General features: G+C 42.4%; 1 protein-coding gene across 1 annotated transcript in view; it reads right to left on the bottom strand.

Annotated features, from left to right (window-relative positions):
- Dnah3 (dynein axonemal heavy chain 3) overlaps positions 1-15,582 on the bottom strand; it is a 160,887-nt gene that overhangs the window by 77,954 nt on the left and 67,351 nt on the right. The window contains 6 exon segments of the mRNA XM_059267791.1: positions 1,241-1,341; positions 2,957-3,198; positions 5,198-5,309; positions 10,061-10,195; positions 11,380-11,599; positions 13,319-13,410. Coding sequence (XP_059123774.1) covers positions 1,241-1,341; positions 2,957-3,198; positions 5,198-5,309; positions 10,061-10,195; positions 11,380-11,599; positions 13,319-13,410 — 902 coding nt within the window.

Genomic DNA, 15,582 nt, shown 5'->3' with positions numbered 1-15,582 from the left:
TAAAGGTGTGTACCACCACCTCCCGGCATGTGTTTTAGTCCTTAAACCATTTAACAGGAGTACTATATTATAGTCAATTTTAAAATTTGTTTATGTGCTGTTGTATGTGTGTATATGAAGTGTGTGAGAGCACACATGCCACTGGGAACATGTGGAGACCAGAGGGCAACTCTGGAGTCAGTTCTCTCCTTCCCCCTTTACACGGGTTAGGGGAATCAACTCAGATAACCAGGCATGGGTAGTAAACTTTACCTGCTGAGACATCTCTGGTCTGCAGTTCACTTTTGTATTTAGTGTTTCCAAGATTTAATCTTTAATTCAGTTATTAAGATTTATTTCTATAGCTACATGTCAATGCAGCTCATTTATTTTGTGACATACATATTAATATTGTAATTTCAGATATGCCTCATTAATTCATTCCTCTTGATGGGCATTTGGGCTCTTTCTACCTGTTTGCTGTTGAGAGCTGTACTGCTATGTCTGTTGACAGGCCTCCTATTACTCATCCGTGAAAGCTTCTTGGGGGCATATACTCAGGGGACATGTGCCGCCTAGTGAACAAGGCCAGACTATTCCACCTTCCTGTGGCCCTCTCTGAAGCCTCACATGTGAGCCCACACAAGTGCATACACATGTATGTGTGCACAGTCCTGCTCAAAGGACTATGAGATTCAAAACGAGACAAGCCAAGTGTATTACTAGTAGTTGTGCCTCAGTTTCCCCATGTATAAAGTAGGGGTGATAATAGTCATCAGAGGGGAGTTGTAATTAACATGAGTGTAGTGTCCAGCTTCTCAACCCTTCACAGGAGCTCTACATGGCAGCTCTTGCTCCTTCAGCTTTCCTATTTTGAACTATAGCAAGGGTACTGTGCTTACCCAGCATTCTCAAAGCCTAGGTATGATGTCTTGTGCGAGGATGGGATGGGAGGGGAGGGGATGGGAAGGGAGAGGGGGAGGAAGAAGGGAATGGAAGGACAGGGAAGAGAATTGATGGGAAGAATTTGCTGGGTTCTAGGCAAATCAAAATTCAACTTCAGGAGATACTCAAACTCTTTTCAGAATTCTGGTTTGATATTAGACTCCCATTATCAGTGTGTGCTTAGGACCGATTATATAACAGTCCGAATGAACAACACATTGCACGGGTGATCACACCTGTGGACTTTCAGCCCTCTCCCTACTGCTTAGGGTGAGTGGACCCCCACTTCCACCCAGGTGCCAGAGCATCAGCTCACCTGCTCACGGTGGCAGGGGAGGCCTGCTCCAAGTCTGCTGGCTCAAAAATCAGACTCATCTTGGGGCTCATCTGTATGATCTCTCCACTCATTAAACACAGCTGAAAATGCAAGGGTGTGGGGGTGGTGCACAGGGTTAGATACTCTACTCATTGAACACAGCTGAAAGTGCAAGGGGGGGAGTTGTCCACAGGGTTAGCTACTCTACTCATTAAACACAGCTGAAAGTGCAATGGGGGTGGTGCACAGGGTTAGATACTCTACTCATTAAACACAGCTGAAAGTGCAATGGGGGGGTTGTCCACAGGGTTAGATACTCTACTCATTAAACACAGCTGAAGGGTGGGGGCAGGGGGCAGGCTTAAATTCCATCTGCAAATGAAGGGTTGCAGGGGAGACAAAATTGACTTGATGGATCCTACACATAGGTGTTAAGAACCTACTATGTGCCAGGTATCATTTTAAGTGCATAGGATAAAGCAGACAATAATTCCTGTCCTCTTGGGGTTAATAAGCAAAATACAGAGTGATGAAATCGCTCTGGTGAAACATGGAACAGATGGGTTGGGGAGTGCTGTCATGGTTGAAAGACTTGTAATTCTAGGTAAGGAGGACACAAAGAACTGCAGCCTGAGGTAAAAAGTAAGGCGTTATTAGTGCTTATGAAGTGTCTTGGTCTCTTTCTTTGTGTTTAACACAGAATAGTTATTATCTACATTTTACTTTGGAGACAGATCTCACCATGTTGCCCATGCTGGCTTTGAACTCACTCTTGAGCCCAGGCAGACCTTGAACTGGTGATCCTCCTGTCTCAGCCTCCTGAGTGGTTGGGATCACAGGCCAGCGCCACTAGGCCCAACTGAACGTAGCATTGACCTGCTTATCTTGGCCTGCATATCTTCAGCTTGTTTTGTTTGCTCAGGTCTCTGACAACCCGCTGTTTTACAACCTCCCACACGGTCTAGCCCATGGCTGGGATGACAAGAATTGCTCCGTAAATCCCTTTGAGGATGGAATGAGAGGCCACTAGAGGGCCTTCTGTTTGGCAGGCACATCCCTGTAGCAGGCAGTGAAGACTGACAGGTAAGCATCCTGTCATCCACATCAGAACATCTACTCAGGGCCTAACTTGCCACTCGGCAACATGCACACAAGTGAGACATTTAAATCTTGAGACAAAACCTGAGCCCTGGTCACTCAGGGAAGAAGGGCAAATGCCAGCCATTCCCGTGGTTCGTCCAATTTTGTGGTTAAAAAATTCTGTGTGTTCCTCAGCCCATGCCACTGTATGTGTCGCCAGAGAGGTCACAGCTATGGTAGAACGGACGCCCCACCTGTTTATGTCTTCTCTAAATAACAAATAAAATAGACTCTCCTCTGTGACTGCAGCTTGACTTATCTGTTTAGAGTCTCCATGATTGTGACTCTTTTCATACTATTTCTTTCTCTGTGGCGTTGGGGACAGGACCCAGGCTCTGTGAGCAAAGTGCTCTGTCACTGAGCTACACCCCCAAGCCTTTCTATTTATACTTTAAATCTCAAAAAGCTTACTGACTACAAGTACAAATGGAAGCATGATTAATGAACTGATAACTATCATTTTTCGGGGAGGAGGCATTTATGCTAGGATAACAAATTCATGACTTTGTACAGTTTCGATTATTCATGAAAGAGTTTCCACCCCACCCACAAATAAGTGATGGGCTTGGTAATTACCTTTTTATTGTCATCCAGGACAGTGTTCATATTTTCAATCCAAACAGCATCCACTGGCCCATCAAATATAATCCATTTACGGTCATCAGTTATGGAAGATGCTTGTTCTCGGAAAGCGTTGGCGAGGACACCGTCCGTCCACTCATGGCTCACTGCATCAAAACAGCCATACAGCTGCCCCATTGTGATGGCCTTGGGGTTGATGATCTTGAACTCCACAGCAAACTCCTCCATCTGGTTGGCTGGGTGAGAAAGTCCAACCCATTACAAAGGCTTTGGCAAGACCAGAGAACATTAGACAAAAGACCACCAGCTTGGTGAATATACAGACTAAGGAGTCTATAAAATGATGCTCAGTCCTTATAAAGATTGGGATATCTAAATAGATTAGGCCTTACATTTTGGGCTATCAAATTTGTAACCATACTTTCCTCTGAGTCTTGTTTCAAACTAGGCAAATGTCAGATTCATGACTAAAGGAACTGACTTCACTGGGAACTCAAACATTAAAACAATCAATCAATCAATCAATCAATCAATCAATTGATCGAACCAACAAACAAACAGTACTCCACCAGCTTTCCTTATGTGGCTGGTGTCATAGCCACCCTTGGCTTTAGCCTGGAATGATGAAACCCTGACAGGTGAAATGATTCTGGGCAACCATCACTGTGTTGCTCCATTCGAAGGACTAGTTAAGTAATCTTCTCAACTGCTCATAACTGACACTTGTCCTTGAGAAACAAGCACTATTGTTATCAGAAGCCAAGTGGCTGGCAGATGGCATAGCACATTTATTAAGTAACAGGAAATGACATTTTTATGTTTTTTTAATTTAAAAATTATTTTATTTATTTTTGCTGTGACAAAAACATATTACATAAAACGTTCCTTCATCACCACTGTGGAGCATGCAGTTCAGTGGCATTAGGTACAGAACTTTCTCATTGTACATAATCTTTCAAGTAAGGAAAAGTTGGAGTCCACAGGCCAATAAGAACCAAAGATAATGATGTAGGCTCCTTTCTCCTTAGTTTCTTTTCTCTTTTAAAAAGAATTTTATTATTTATTTATTTATTTATTGTGTGTGTGTGTGTGTGTGTGTGTGTGTGTGTGTGTGTGTGTGTGCATGCACCTGTGTATATACCACATGGTGCAAGTACCCATGGAAGCCAGAAGAGGGCATCATATCCCACAGAGCTGTAGTTACAAGAGGATTGAGAGCAGCCAGACATGGGTGGTAGGAACCCAGTTTAGGTCCTCTGGGAAAGCAACAAACACTCTCAACTTCTGTGACATCTCTCCAGCTCCTATTTAGAGTCACTCAAATGCCAAAACTAGCACTGTACTTAAATTTGAAATGCCCAAGTTAGTTATTAAGATTGTTAATAACTATTAAGCAGGTGATTAGATCAATCCTCAAATCAAAAGCTCAAAAAACCCAGTAACAACTTATCATTAAAGTTTATTAGAGAACAGTTTTATCTAGGGGGGGTGGTACATACCTATAATCTCAGCACTTGGGACACTGAGGCAGGAAGATCATGAGTTTTAAGACAAGTCTGGGCTATAATAGTGAGATCCAGTCTTTAAAAAATTAAATAAAAGTTTAAACCCCCAAAATAAATAATGAGGAAAAGAAAACTTTTTTTATTTTTATTTATTTATTTATTTATTTATTTATTTATTTATTTATTTATTTATTTATTTATTTATTTATAGAAAAGGTCTATTTCATAGATCTGGATGTCCTGGAACTCACTATATAGATCTGGCTGGCCTCCAACTCACAAAGATCTGCCTACCTCTGCCTCCCAAGTGCTGGGATTAAAGGCATGTGCCACCATGCCTGGAAAGATAATATTTTTAAATGGAACCTAGGCCCACTGGAAGAGCGACAATCACTCTTAACTACTGAGCCATTTCTCCAGTCCCAAAGAAAACAATTTTAGTTCAAGTTCTTGTATAAACTATGTGCAACATAGGATTGCTTTTCAAAATTATATGTTTGCATATTCTACAGAAACAGAAGAAAAGAAACCCACACTGTTCATTTGGTGATAACACATAGCTCCTGTTGGTTAAGTTGGCACCATGTGTTTACCTACATTAGTGATTCTCAATGTGTGTTCTGCTTTTAACTCATATATCAACACCCAAGTCGGCAAAACTCATTGCCTGGCATTGTGTCCACTGTACAGGAAGTCCTGACTCCCTGGAAGCCAAGGGTGCAAGCTTTACCTGCATGTAAATCACCCAGAGCTGCAGCCAAAACTTTATAAGCTGATGTCTTGCCACCCATTGGATCTCCAACAATCATGTAGCCATGTCTTACCAGCATCATCTCATAGATCTGGGAAGAGAAATCATACAGGGAGTTAATCCTGGCACACGGACCTGTACTACAGCTGAGAGGCCAAGGAGGGGCAGATAGCCGATCTTCAAGGTCACCTTAACTCTTAAGAGCTGCAGCCCTTTTAGTGGTCTATTGTTTAAATATGTCCTAGTTAAATATAGATGTGCCCTAGATTGCCTACTAGACAGGAGGCACTATATGTTCTTTGCCTGTCTATATGCTAATTATCACATGATTGCTCAGATGATCCCATCGAATGCCTTCAACCCATGGTGGAAAGAAAGAACCAGCTTTTGAAAGTTATCCTCTGAGTTCAATACTGCCATGCCTACATACACACAAATAATAAGCAAAATAAAAAAATTAAAGTTTTAAATTACATGAAATATTTATACATATTTTGGGGGTATATTGTAATCATTATACATATTTTGGGGGTATATTGTAATCATTTGACACATTTACATTGACCAAATCAGGGTGATCACATTCCTATCTCCCAAGACATTGATTATTTTTAGGAACTCACTAGAATTAAAAAGTAGATGGTGGCCACTAGAGGCAGGAAGGGGAGTGAGAAGTGGGGGGATAGAGAGAGGTTAGATTATTGACACCCCCAAATTAGGTTGTAGTGTTTTATAGTGGAGCAGGGCAATTATGGTTCACAACACTTTATTTCTTATAAATACATTTACACATACACCCATCTTAATAATTTTTAGATATGACATTTACCTTTAAAGAGGAAAAGGAAATGGGGGTCATTTTAGCAACCTGCATTTTCTACTGGAAATTTCCATTTAGGAGGTCAACTGTTCTGACCTGACTGTAGCTCTCGGTTGATGAAAAGGTATTTTCTGAGCCAGGCTGCAGCATATTGATCCCATTCCACGTGAATGCGGCCCCTCCCCTTAAGGACTCTAGTGGTTTGAATGAGAATGTCCTCTACAGACTATGGAGTCTGAACACTTGGTCCCCAGCTGATGAAGCTCAGTGGGGGAGGTTTTACGTGTGGCCTGACTCGGGGAAGTATGTCACTGGAGGGGGCAGTGAAGGTTGAAAGCCTAGGGCCACCTCTAGTTCACCCCCTTTGTTTAGTGCTCACAGCTGACACGTAAGACCTCTGCTTCTTCGTCCTCCTGCCTGCTGCCACAACTCCCCACCATGATGGACTCTTGTCCATCTGGAACTGTTAAGCCCAAATAAACTCCTTCTTCTACCAGTTGCTTTATCACAGCAACCGAAAAGGAACTAGTTCAAATATCAACAGCAGTTTTCATAGAAAACCTCCCCCCACACCGTTTTGTTTTTGTTTTTTGTTTTTTTTTTTTCCGAGACAGGGTTTCTCTGTGTAGTTTTGGTGCCTGTTCTAGCTCTTCCTCTGTAGACAAGGCTGGCCTTGAACTCACAGAGATCTGCCTGGTCCTGCCTCCTGAGTGCTGGGATTAAAGGTGTGCACTATCACTATCTGGCGAAGCCCTTTTTTTTTTTTTTTTTTTTTTTTTTTTTTCATTTTCTGACCATTCCTTTCTGCCTATGATGAATGGCTCATATATCTGAACTACAAATACTCCAGTCATTTTTATGTATGTAAAAAATTTTCCCCTTTAGACTGTGAGCCCATCAGAGAAAAGAGACACAGAAGCTTTGTATCTTAAAGGTCAAGTTCTCATTATGTTCCACCTTGGAGGTGAGCGATGAGGAGAACCAAAGAAGGCAATGATAACGGGGGTGATAGAGGGAGAGAAACATCTACGTTGGCAAATATTTACTGAGCATCTGCTGCACACTGGGCTCTAGGTGCTGTAGACAGAGAAAGAACAAAACAATAAATCCCCATCCCTCAAGAAAGCTTTATGCTCAAGTAGATTGAGAGGTATTTGAGTGAACAGAGGCAAAAATAGAACAGAAGGCAGTAATAACTCAGTAGCCTCTTGCCCTCCCAAAAATGACTACGCAGATATCAAGATATAAAAAGACAGGTAATTCTAGATACCTTGTTGTTGAAGATGTAACTTTATTTTTGAAAATCAGCCCTAAACTACATAAAAGTTCACCCTTTGCAAATTACTTTGGAATACCTTAAAAGCAAGATGGATAAATGGATAGATGGGTGGATGGATGGATGGATGGATGGATGGATGGATGGATGGATGGATGGATGGATAGATGGATGGATATATAGTTGAATAGGTGGATGGCTGGGTGGATGGGTGGGTAGATGTATAAGTGGTCACTCTGTTGAATGGATGGATAAACAGGCAGATGATATAAGTGGGTATATGGTTGGATGGATGGACAGGTGGAAAGTTAGGTGGATGGATGGATGAGCAGATATATGTATGGTTGAATAGATGGCTGGCTGGTGGGTATATGGATGAGTGGATATATACTTGGGTAGATGGATGGATGATAATGGTGAGAAAGTAATAAAATAAGTATAAAATGTTCATTGTGGATGGGAGTATTGTATTAATAATTCTTTTCATTTTTTGAAGTTTAAAATATTTCATAATAAAATATTGAAAATGAAAGCCCAGGCCTAGTGAAAAGGATAGTCTACTCATAAAATAAAAAATTAATTCAGATTGAATATCAGATTAAATGATACATTTTTAAAAACTGAGCCTAACTGGTGATATACTGGGGAGAAAAATTATTGTTACAAGAAGTCAGTCTGATCTTAGAGTCTGAAGACCTGGGTCCTACTTTGACCTTTGCTTCAATTAACATCACCACTGTGAGAAATGACAGGGCAGATAAAGGAGATCACACACACACATACACATACACACACACACACACACACACACACACACACACACACAGTTTCACCCACTGTCTAGTGCTTTGTACGCGTGTTCTCTCAAAAGTTATGCTTCTCCTCCTCCCATTTTACAGGTGAGAAAACTGAGGCCTGGAGAGGTGAAATAATTTGCCTCAGATCCCACAGAAGAATCTTATAGCAGTGAGATTTGAACCTGGGTCTGTATTAATCCCAAATCCAGTTCCTCTCTGGACCTCAGTGCTCTTGAGAGGTCTAGTTTAGAGGGCATTTGTGGTCTCTGTGACTCTGATCTGTGAGTCTGCAGAGAAACCTATTGAGCGTATTTCATTGGATTTATCATTACAAGTTATAAGCCAGGTTTACACAGAGAGTGGTCCCAGAAAGGAACTCCAGGACTTGCATGAAACTTTGTGGAGGCTCTGCAAGATGAGGGACAAGGAGAGTCTATGATTTCTGACTCACATCCGGTCTGTGGCCTACTGATGTGACATCCTAGCCGATGTGACTGGGGTGGGGCTGATTTCATCTCTACTTGGTCATGGTCTAGGTTTTATCTCTGTCATTGCTTCAGAATTGGTCACGTGACATCATCAGAGTCATCCAAATGTTGAGAGTTTGGCGTGTGTATGGTGTATATATTTGTACACGTGTGTGGACATTTATGTGGAGGCCAGAGACAGAAACTGTGTGTCTTCTATTGCTCTCCACTATCTTTGGACGTCTTTTGGAACCGGAAGCTCCCTTATTCAGATAGACAGCTGCTAGTGGCTCCAAGGTCCACCCATCTCTACTGGCTCCCCACCACTGCTGATGTTACAGATGTTTGTGGCCAGGTCTGGCTTTTACATGGGTGCTGGGGAACAGAACTCTGGTTCTTAGGCCTATCAGTGGCACTTCACCCACAGAATCACCTCCCCAGCACCAACTTTGAACGTTTATGGAGCTACTTGGGGAGGGGCAATCTTTTTCCTTCTCTGACAAAATCAATTCTGAAACTACTGAGGTGGAGGGGTGATAACTAAAAATGAACTTTAAACACAGGGAGGGAGGCTGGGCTCACAGACAAAAAGAGCAACATTCCCAGTGAAGTTACCCAGAAACTTGGATCCCACTGTGCCTGAGGCTAAAAATTCTTGTGCTTTTAATATTAGCTGAGTAAAATCCTGTTCTTGAAGGCTAAGGCAGTCTGAGTTGTGTAGAGACCCACAGAGGTTTCCTAGTGAGAACTTACTCAGGGTCCGAGAATCTGAGCTTGCTCTACCCAGCAGGGCTGCATAAGGGGATGATTTGACCACGGGCGTGGTTACCAGATGTTTGGAAGGGTCTATACTTGGCTGTGTGGTATGCTTTGCTCTATCAAGGGGGAGGTCTTTTGCCCTGCCCCTTGGCATTGTTTTAAAAATTTTGAAGAGGCAGAAAGGGCTGTTGGGTTTTGATCCAGGTCCTCCCGAAGCTATCCAGTGTTTCTGTCTTTCTCCTCTTCGCTATCTTCCTATCTAAAAGTTTCTTTCTTATCCCTTTCTCTTCCTCATAGGAACCCTTTTAAAAGGCGGGAGCTGACCTTCCACAGAGTTGGAATTGTGCGTTCAGAGTAATGAAGAACTAGTGTTTCCCTAGGCTTTTCCCCAAGAAGATGGCCATAGGAAAAGTGCCGGTGTTTATTTTATTTTACTTTGTTGTTTTCATTGAGATATACAGATCCTCAATATTGTAGTCCAGGATGGCCTCCTGGGAATTACACATGCACACCATTACATGCCTAGGTCAAACGTTGGATTATAAACTGTATCTTGTAGGAATAAAAGGCTAATAGTATGATAGATTGCCAAGTTGGTCTTTTAGAGCCCTTGCTACTCAGGCCTTTATGGTTGCTGTTAATCCATCTCACATCTGCCCTAGGTCTCTCATTCCTGACTCCAGCAGTCAGTAGGTACAGTCCACTTGGGCACAAGGAACCAACCTGGATAATCTTCCCGATAAACCAAGGCACTGGCTGCAGCTTCATCTTCCTGATGTTATCATTCAGCACTTCCAGGAAAACTTCGTAGTCTGGCTTTGGAAGAACAACTCCGGGAAACAGATCTGAGATAATTCCCTGTCCAACAAGAATTCAAGACAAAAGGGGAGGTGGGGATAGCCGACAGGTTAGCTCACCATTTCCTAAAAGGAGATCTACAAACAGAAGAAATGTTAGAGAATTTGCAAAGCTTGTTTTCCCCTGGACTGAAAAATGCCAAGTCTATGAACCATGATTTCCCTCCTGAATAATTTTAGAAGCCAGAAAAGATTTAAGAGGTCTATAGTGCTGTTTTCTAGTCATGCCACAGACTAACAAGATGGACAGTTCCCATCTTTATGGTGCTCACAGCCTGATAAGGGTGAGAGGCCTTAAATTACTTATGAAAGAAACTAATTTCATTAGGTAAAAACCATGGCCTAGATCAAAAGTAAATTGTGAAAAGATTTTTATTAAAATTTGGACCTAAGTCGGGACGTCTGCATTTTTACTATTATTTACATGGAAAAGGTTGGGCAAATGATATCATGAGGTGGGGAGAAGTCTCAGTCACTAAAGTACATGCTATGCAAGCGTTAGAGCCTGGTTTGGATCCCGAACACTCATGGAAAAAGCTAGGTGTGGTGACATGTGCCAGTAATCTCAGATGTGGGAAGGCAGAGGCCAGTGGGGCCTTGGAGCTCACTGGCCAGACAGTCTAGTTGATTTGGTGAGCTCCAAGTTCACTAAGAAACCCTCTACAAAAAATAAGGTGGAAGGCCCCTTTTGATGGTTCATATCCTGAATCCCAGAACTCAGGAGACAGAGGCAGGCAGATCTCTGTGAGATCGAGGCTAGGATGATCTACATAGTGAGAATCTGTCTTAAAAAAGAAAAGATGGCCAGGTGGTGATGGCACACACCTTTAATCCCAGCACTCGGGAGGCAGAGATAGGTGGATCTCTGTGAGTTCGAGGCCAGCCTCATCTGCAGAATGAGTTCCAGGACAGGCTCCAAAGCTACAGAAAAACCCTGTCTCGAAAAACCAAAACCAAAACCGAAACCAAAAAAAAAAAAAAAAAAAAAAGATGGAGAGCAATAGGCAATGGCCCCTGAGATGAACCTCTGGTCTCTACATTCACTGACATACCCACTCTCAAAAGTGGGATGGCTGGAATGAGAAAGGGTGTCAGGAAGTGGAAGATGTGGAAAGGTGCTGACGAAAATACTTCCTTCTCCAAAGTTGAGCCTGAGTCCTTGGCCAAGGCCCCACGACAGTGTACCTGAAACAGAGGGACGTCTTGAGCCAAGAACTTGGCCAGGTTGACATCCAGCAAGGCCCGGAGCAGCAAAACACTTTCATTCTCCTCAGGATACTTAAGCTTCAGATTGCCTGCGGCTGTGAGCACAGACTTGACAGCCCGCATGCCATAGTCATAGTGATGCTGGGAAGAGAGTTGCTCAGAGCACAGGCGGTAGGTGGCGACAATCTTCTGGGCAAGACTGTACAAGGGCAAAGACATGTCTTCAGTCCTCACTGCAGCCCCTTCAGACACTAGCCTTGCCCATGGACTTCATGAGCAAGTCTTTTGATCAGAGCCACCATAGAGAGCTAAGGAAACACAACTCTCTTTCAAAGATAGGATGAAAGCAAGCAAGCACATATGTCCAACATACACTTTAAGTGAAGTTACATTATATGATTTATGTGTGTGTATGCATGCATGTATACATGTGCAGGCACACACAAGTTTGAAATAATGCATTTAACTATTAGCTGTGTCAATCCCTGAAGAGTGAGAGTAAGGTTTACTAGGGGTATATTTACCTTTCCCACTTCTGTGATACTACAACATCGTGTGATATCTGGTTTGCTTTTTAATTCAAGAACGCTAATTCAAAAGTGCCACATACACATCATAATATGCACATATGTGCATGTACATTTACTTCTTAGTCTTTCTGGACACATGGCTGAGAACCACAATTCTCAGACTGTTGTATAATTAGAGGAAGCCATACTAATGTGTTCTAGCCAGTGTCAGGTGAACAAGTGATACATGTCATGATATATGTCAGGTCAAGGCTGGCCCATAAAAATCTCCTCCACGACACATCCCATGCCACATGTTGCAGCCATGCTGTAACTATCCCAGGTTCCTGACTCACCCACTGAGAAGTAATGCTCCTGATCAGAAATATACACCTGGGATTTTGAGTAGGTGTAAAGCAAACATCTGTCATGCTATGCCATTGTGATTAGGGCATCAGTGTTGCCCTAACTAATACACTTAGGCACATTGCTCTTGTGATGATTCAGAAAATGGATTCACTTTTGAAAACAAAGACTTCATGTCATTCACACTTCAGCACAGGGCTTAGCATTAGGCAGATGGTGAATAGAATAGTCAAACCGATGCGATCTGGGTCTACCATAGGAAAAAAATAACCCTATAGCTCAGAGGAAGCCTCTTGCCAAGGACAGGTGATAAATTCTGTGAAAAATTCTCTTAGGTTACAAATAAAGAACACTTACACGCTGCCCTGAAGAGATATTTATTGCAACAACAAAATCTATTGATTGCAGGAAAAACAAAGTAAAACAACAACAACCCCCCCCCCCAAAAAAAAAAACCAGAAAACACAAAACAAAAAAATGTCAAACTTGGGCTGGGTCAATATAAGCCATTTTACAATGATGATTCATAATTCTTGGTGTGTATGTTGTTGTGAGTATATACAGTCACACATAAAGATGGTGATCACTGTGTGTTTTGGAAAACTGGGGGATGCTTGAATCAGAAATAACACTATTAATTGGAGTAAATAAATGTTATATTGCTAGCATTTAGCTAAATTGTTAAATTCATTAATTAATACTACATTTTTTCTCTGCAGCTTTAGACTCATTTCATTATACTCTTGTTTTAAGCCATTTAGTAATATGGGGGTAGATGTGTTACCGTGAGAGGTGGGAAGGATCACAGTTTTTACAGTGTTTGGGTGTGTATAAGCAGAGAAGAGCCCTTTCATGAGCATCTGGGCCTTTTCTCAGTCAGGAATGGGGTCAGGACCAAAGCCAGGGCCATATGTTCTCTAATCAGCTAAAATAAGGTCTTGTGAGTTTTTATTCTTTCCCCCAGTGATCTACCTTGAATCTACCATACACAAAGTCTCTCTTTAAGGACGTCTAGAACCTACTGGAAAACAAATGTGACACACCTCCTAGAGTCCAGAAAGCCCATAGAATAGAGGGAGATTTCGCCAATGAGAGCGTAATCTGGCACCATCATGGCCACTGTTCGGAATAAGGCCTGGAAAGGAAATAGCCAATTAAAATAGAGCACATGAAATAAATACTTAGAGGAGGCACATCTACAGAGACAGTGAGAAGTCATGTGATCATCCAGTCAACCCATTGACATTCGAGGGGAGGAGGGTCAGGGGAAATGTTAATGCAGACAACCACTGCACTGACTTTGACTAAGTTATGTGCTATTACACTGGGTCTCTCAGACCTGTGTGGAAGGTTCTAGAAGTTGGTTTCACAACCATACTTCACTTGTATCAAATGAGGACATCTTATAGCATCACTTAGCTTCCCAGCATTCTGTCAGATATCAGATGTCATTTAGGAATGTAAGACCAGCATGCAACATGAGAATTCTGAAATCAGGCAAAAGTGGATTTGATTCCTGTTCTGATAAAGACCAGTTTGGGCAAGTTTCATAATCTGAAACTTCAATATTTTTTCATCAAAATGAACTAATAGCTTTAGGCCTTTATAGAAACATCCTGAGGACAAATGATACAGTATCAGTGAAGTGTTCACAAACAAATGTGGCCCATTGTGGTGGTTTGAAGGAAAATGGCCTCCAAAGGGAGTGGCACTATTAGGAGGTGTGGCCTTGTTGGAGTGGGTGTGGTCCTGTTGGAAAAAGTATGCCACTGTGGAGGCAGGCTTTGAGATCTTGTATATGCTCAAGCCATGCCCAGTATCTCAGTTTACTTCTGTTGCCTGCTGATCAAGATGTAAGCACTCTCAGCTCCTTCTCCAGTACCATGTCTGCCTGCATGCTGCCTTGCTTCCTGCTATGCTGATAATGGACTAAACTGAACTGTAAGTAAGCCACCACAATTAAATGTTTCCCTCGCTGGGCGGTGGTGGCGCACGCCTTTAATCCCAGCACTCAGGAGGCAGAGCCAGGTGGATCTCTGTGAGTTCGAGGCCAGCCTGGGCTATAGAGTGAGTTCGAGGACAGGCTCCAGAGCTACACAGAGAAACCCTGTCTCGAAAAACCAAAAAAAAAAAAAAAAAAGTTTCCCTCTATAAGAGTTGCCATGGTCATGGTGTCTCTTCACAGCGATAGAAACCCTAACTAAGATACCCATAGTTAGTAACCAATGAACAATAACCACTCTATGTTTATCTTAAAACTTAGAGGAGAAGGACTTACCTCACTTTTACAGTTAGTTAGCTGGAGAGAGAGAGAGCCAGGACTAACAGGCTTCCTCACACCATTGCTTTCTACTTCCTATAATGTCTATCTCATGAGAGTTTCTTGTACAGGTCTAACATGGCTATTGGTTAAGGTGAGTGCAAAGAGTAGCTACCACTACTGGGTTATTAAAAAGAGAAATGGAGGTTCAAATTCTAATTTGACACTCACTAGCCTATGTCAACTAACCTAGACAGACCTTGGTAGAGGGGAATCTCAATTTAAGAATTGCCTCTATCAGATTGGCCTATGGGCATGTGTATGAGGGCATTTTCTTGATTTCTGATTGATGTGAAAGGGCACAGCTCACTGTGAGAGTGCCATTCCTAGCCTGAGCTATAAAAGAAAGGTAACTGAGTAAGCCAGGGAGGCCAGTAAGCAGTGTTTCTCCAACGATTCTGCTTCAATTTCTACCTCAGTTTCTTGCTTGAGTTTTTGCCCTGAATTCCCTCAAAGATGGACCATGACTTGGAGGTGTAAGCTAAATAAGCCCTTTCCTCCCTGTCTTAGGGTTTCAATTGCTGTGAAGAGACCATGACCATGGCAACTCATAAAGGGAAAACATTTCATTGTGGTGGCCACTTACAGTTCAGAGGTTTAGTCATTATCATCATGGCGGGAAGCAAGGCTGTATGCAAGCAGACATGGTGCTAGAGAAGGAGCTGAGAGTTCTTACATCTTGACTCACAGGTAACAGGAAGTGGTCTGTCTCACTGGGTGTGGCTTGAGCATATATGAGACCTTAAAGCCTGCCTTCACAGTAACACACTTCCTCCAACAAGGCCACACCTTCTAATAGGACCACTCCTTTTGTGGGGCATTTTCTTTCAAATCACCACACTCCCCCAAGTTGGTTTGGTCAATGTTTTATTGAAGCAAAAGAAAGCAAATGGGGGCCTCAACCTACAGGGGAGGAATACTTGAAAGATCTTCCTATTTTCTACTCTGAGAGAAAAGTGGTCTATCTGAACAAGATTTCCTGGATCA

The sequence above is a fragment of the Peromyscus eremicus genome, chromosome 1 (assembly GCF_949786415.1).
Source record: "Peromyscus eremicus chromosome 1, PerEre_H2_v1, whole genome shotgun sequence".
NCBI lineage: Eukaryota > Metazoa > Chordata > Mammalia > Rodentia > Cricetidae > Peromyscus > Peromyscus eremicus.
This window is presented reverse-complemented; position numbering and strand designations above follow the sequence as displayed.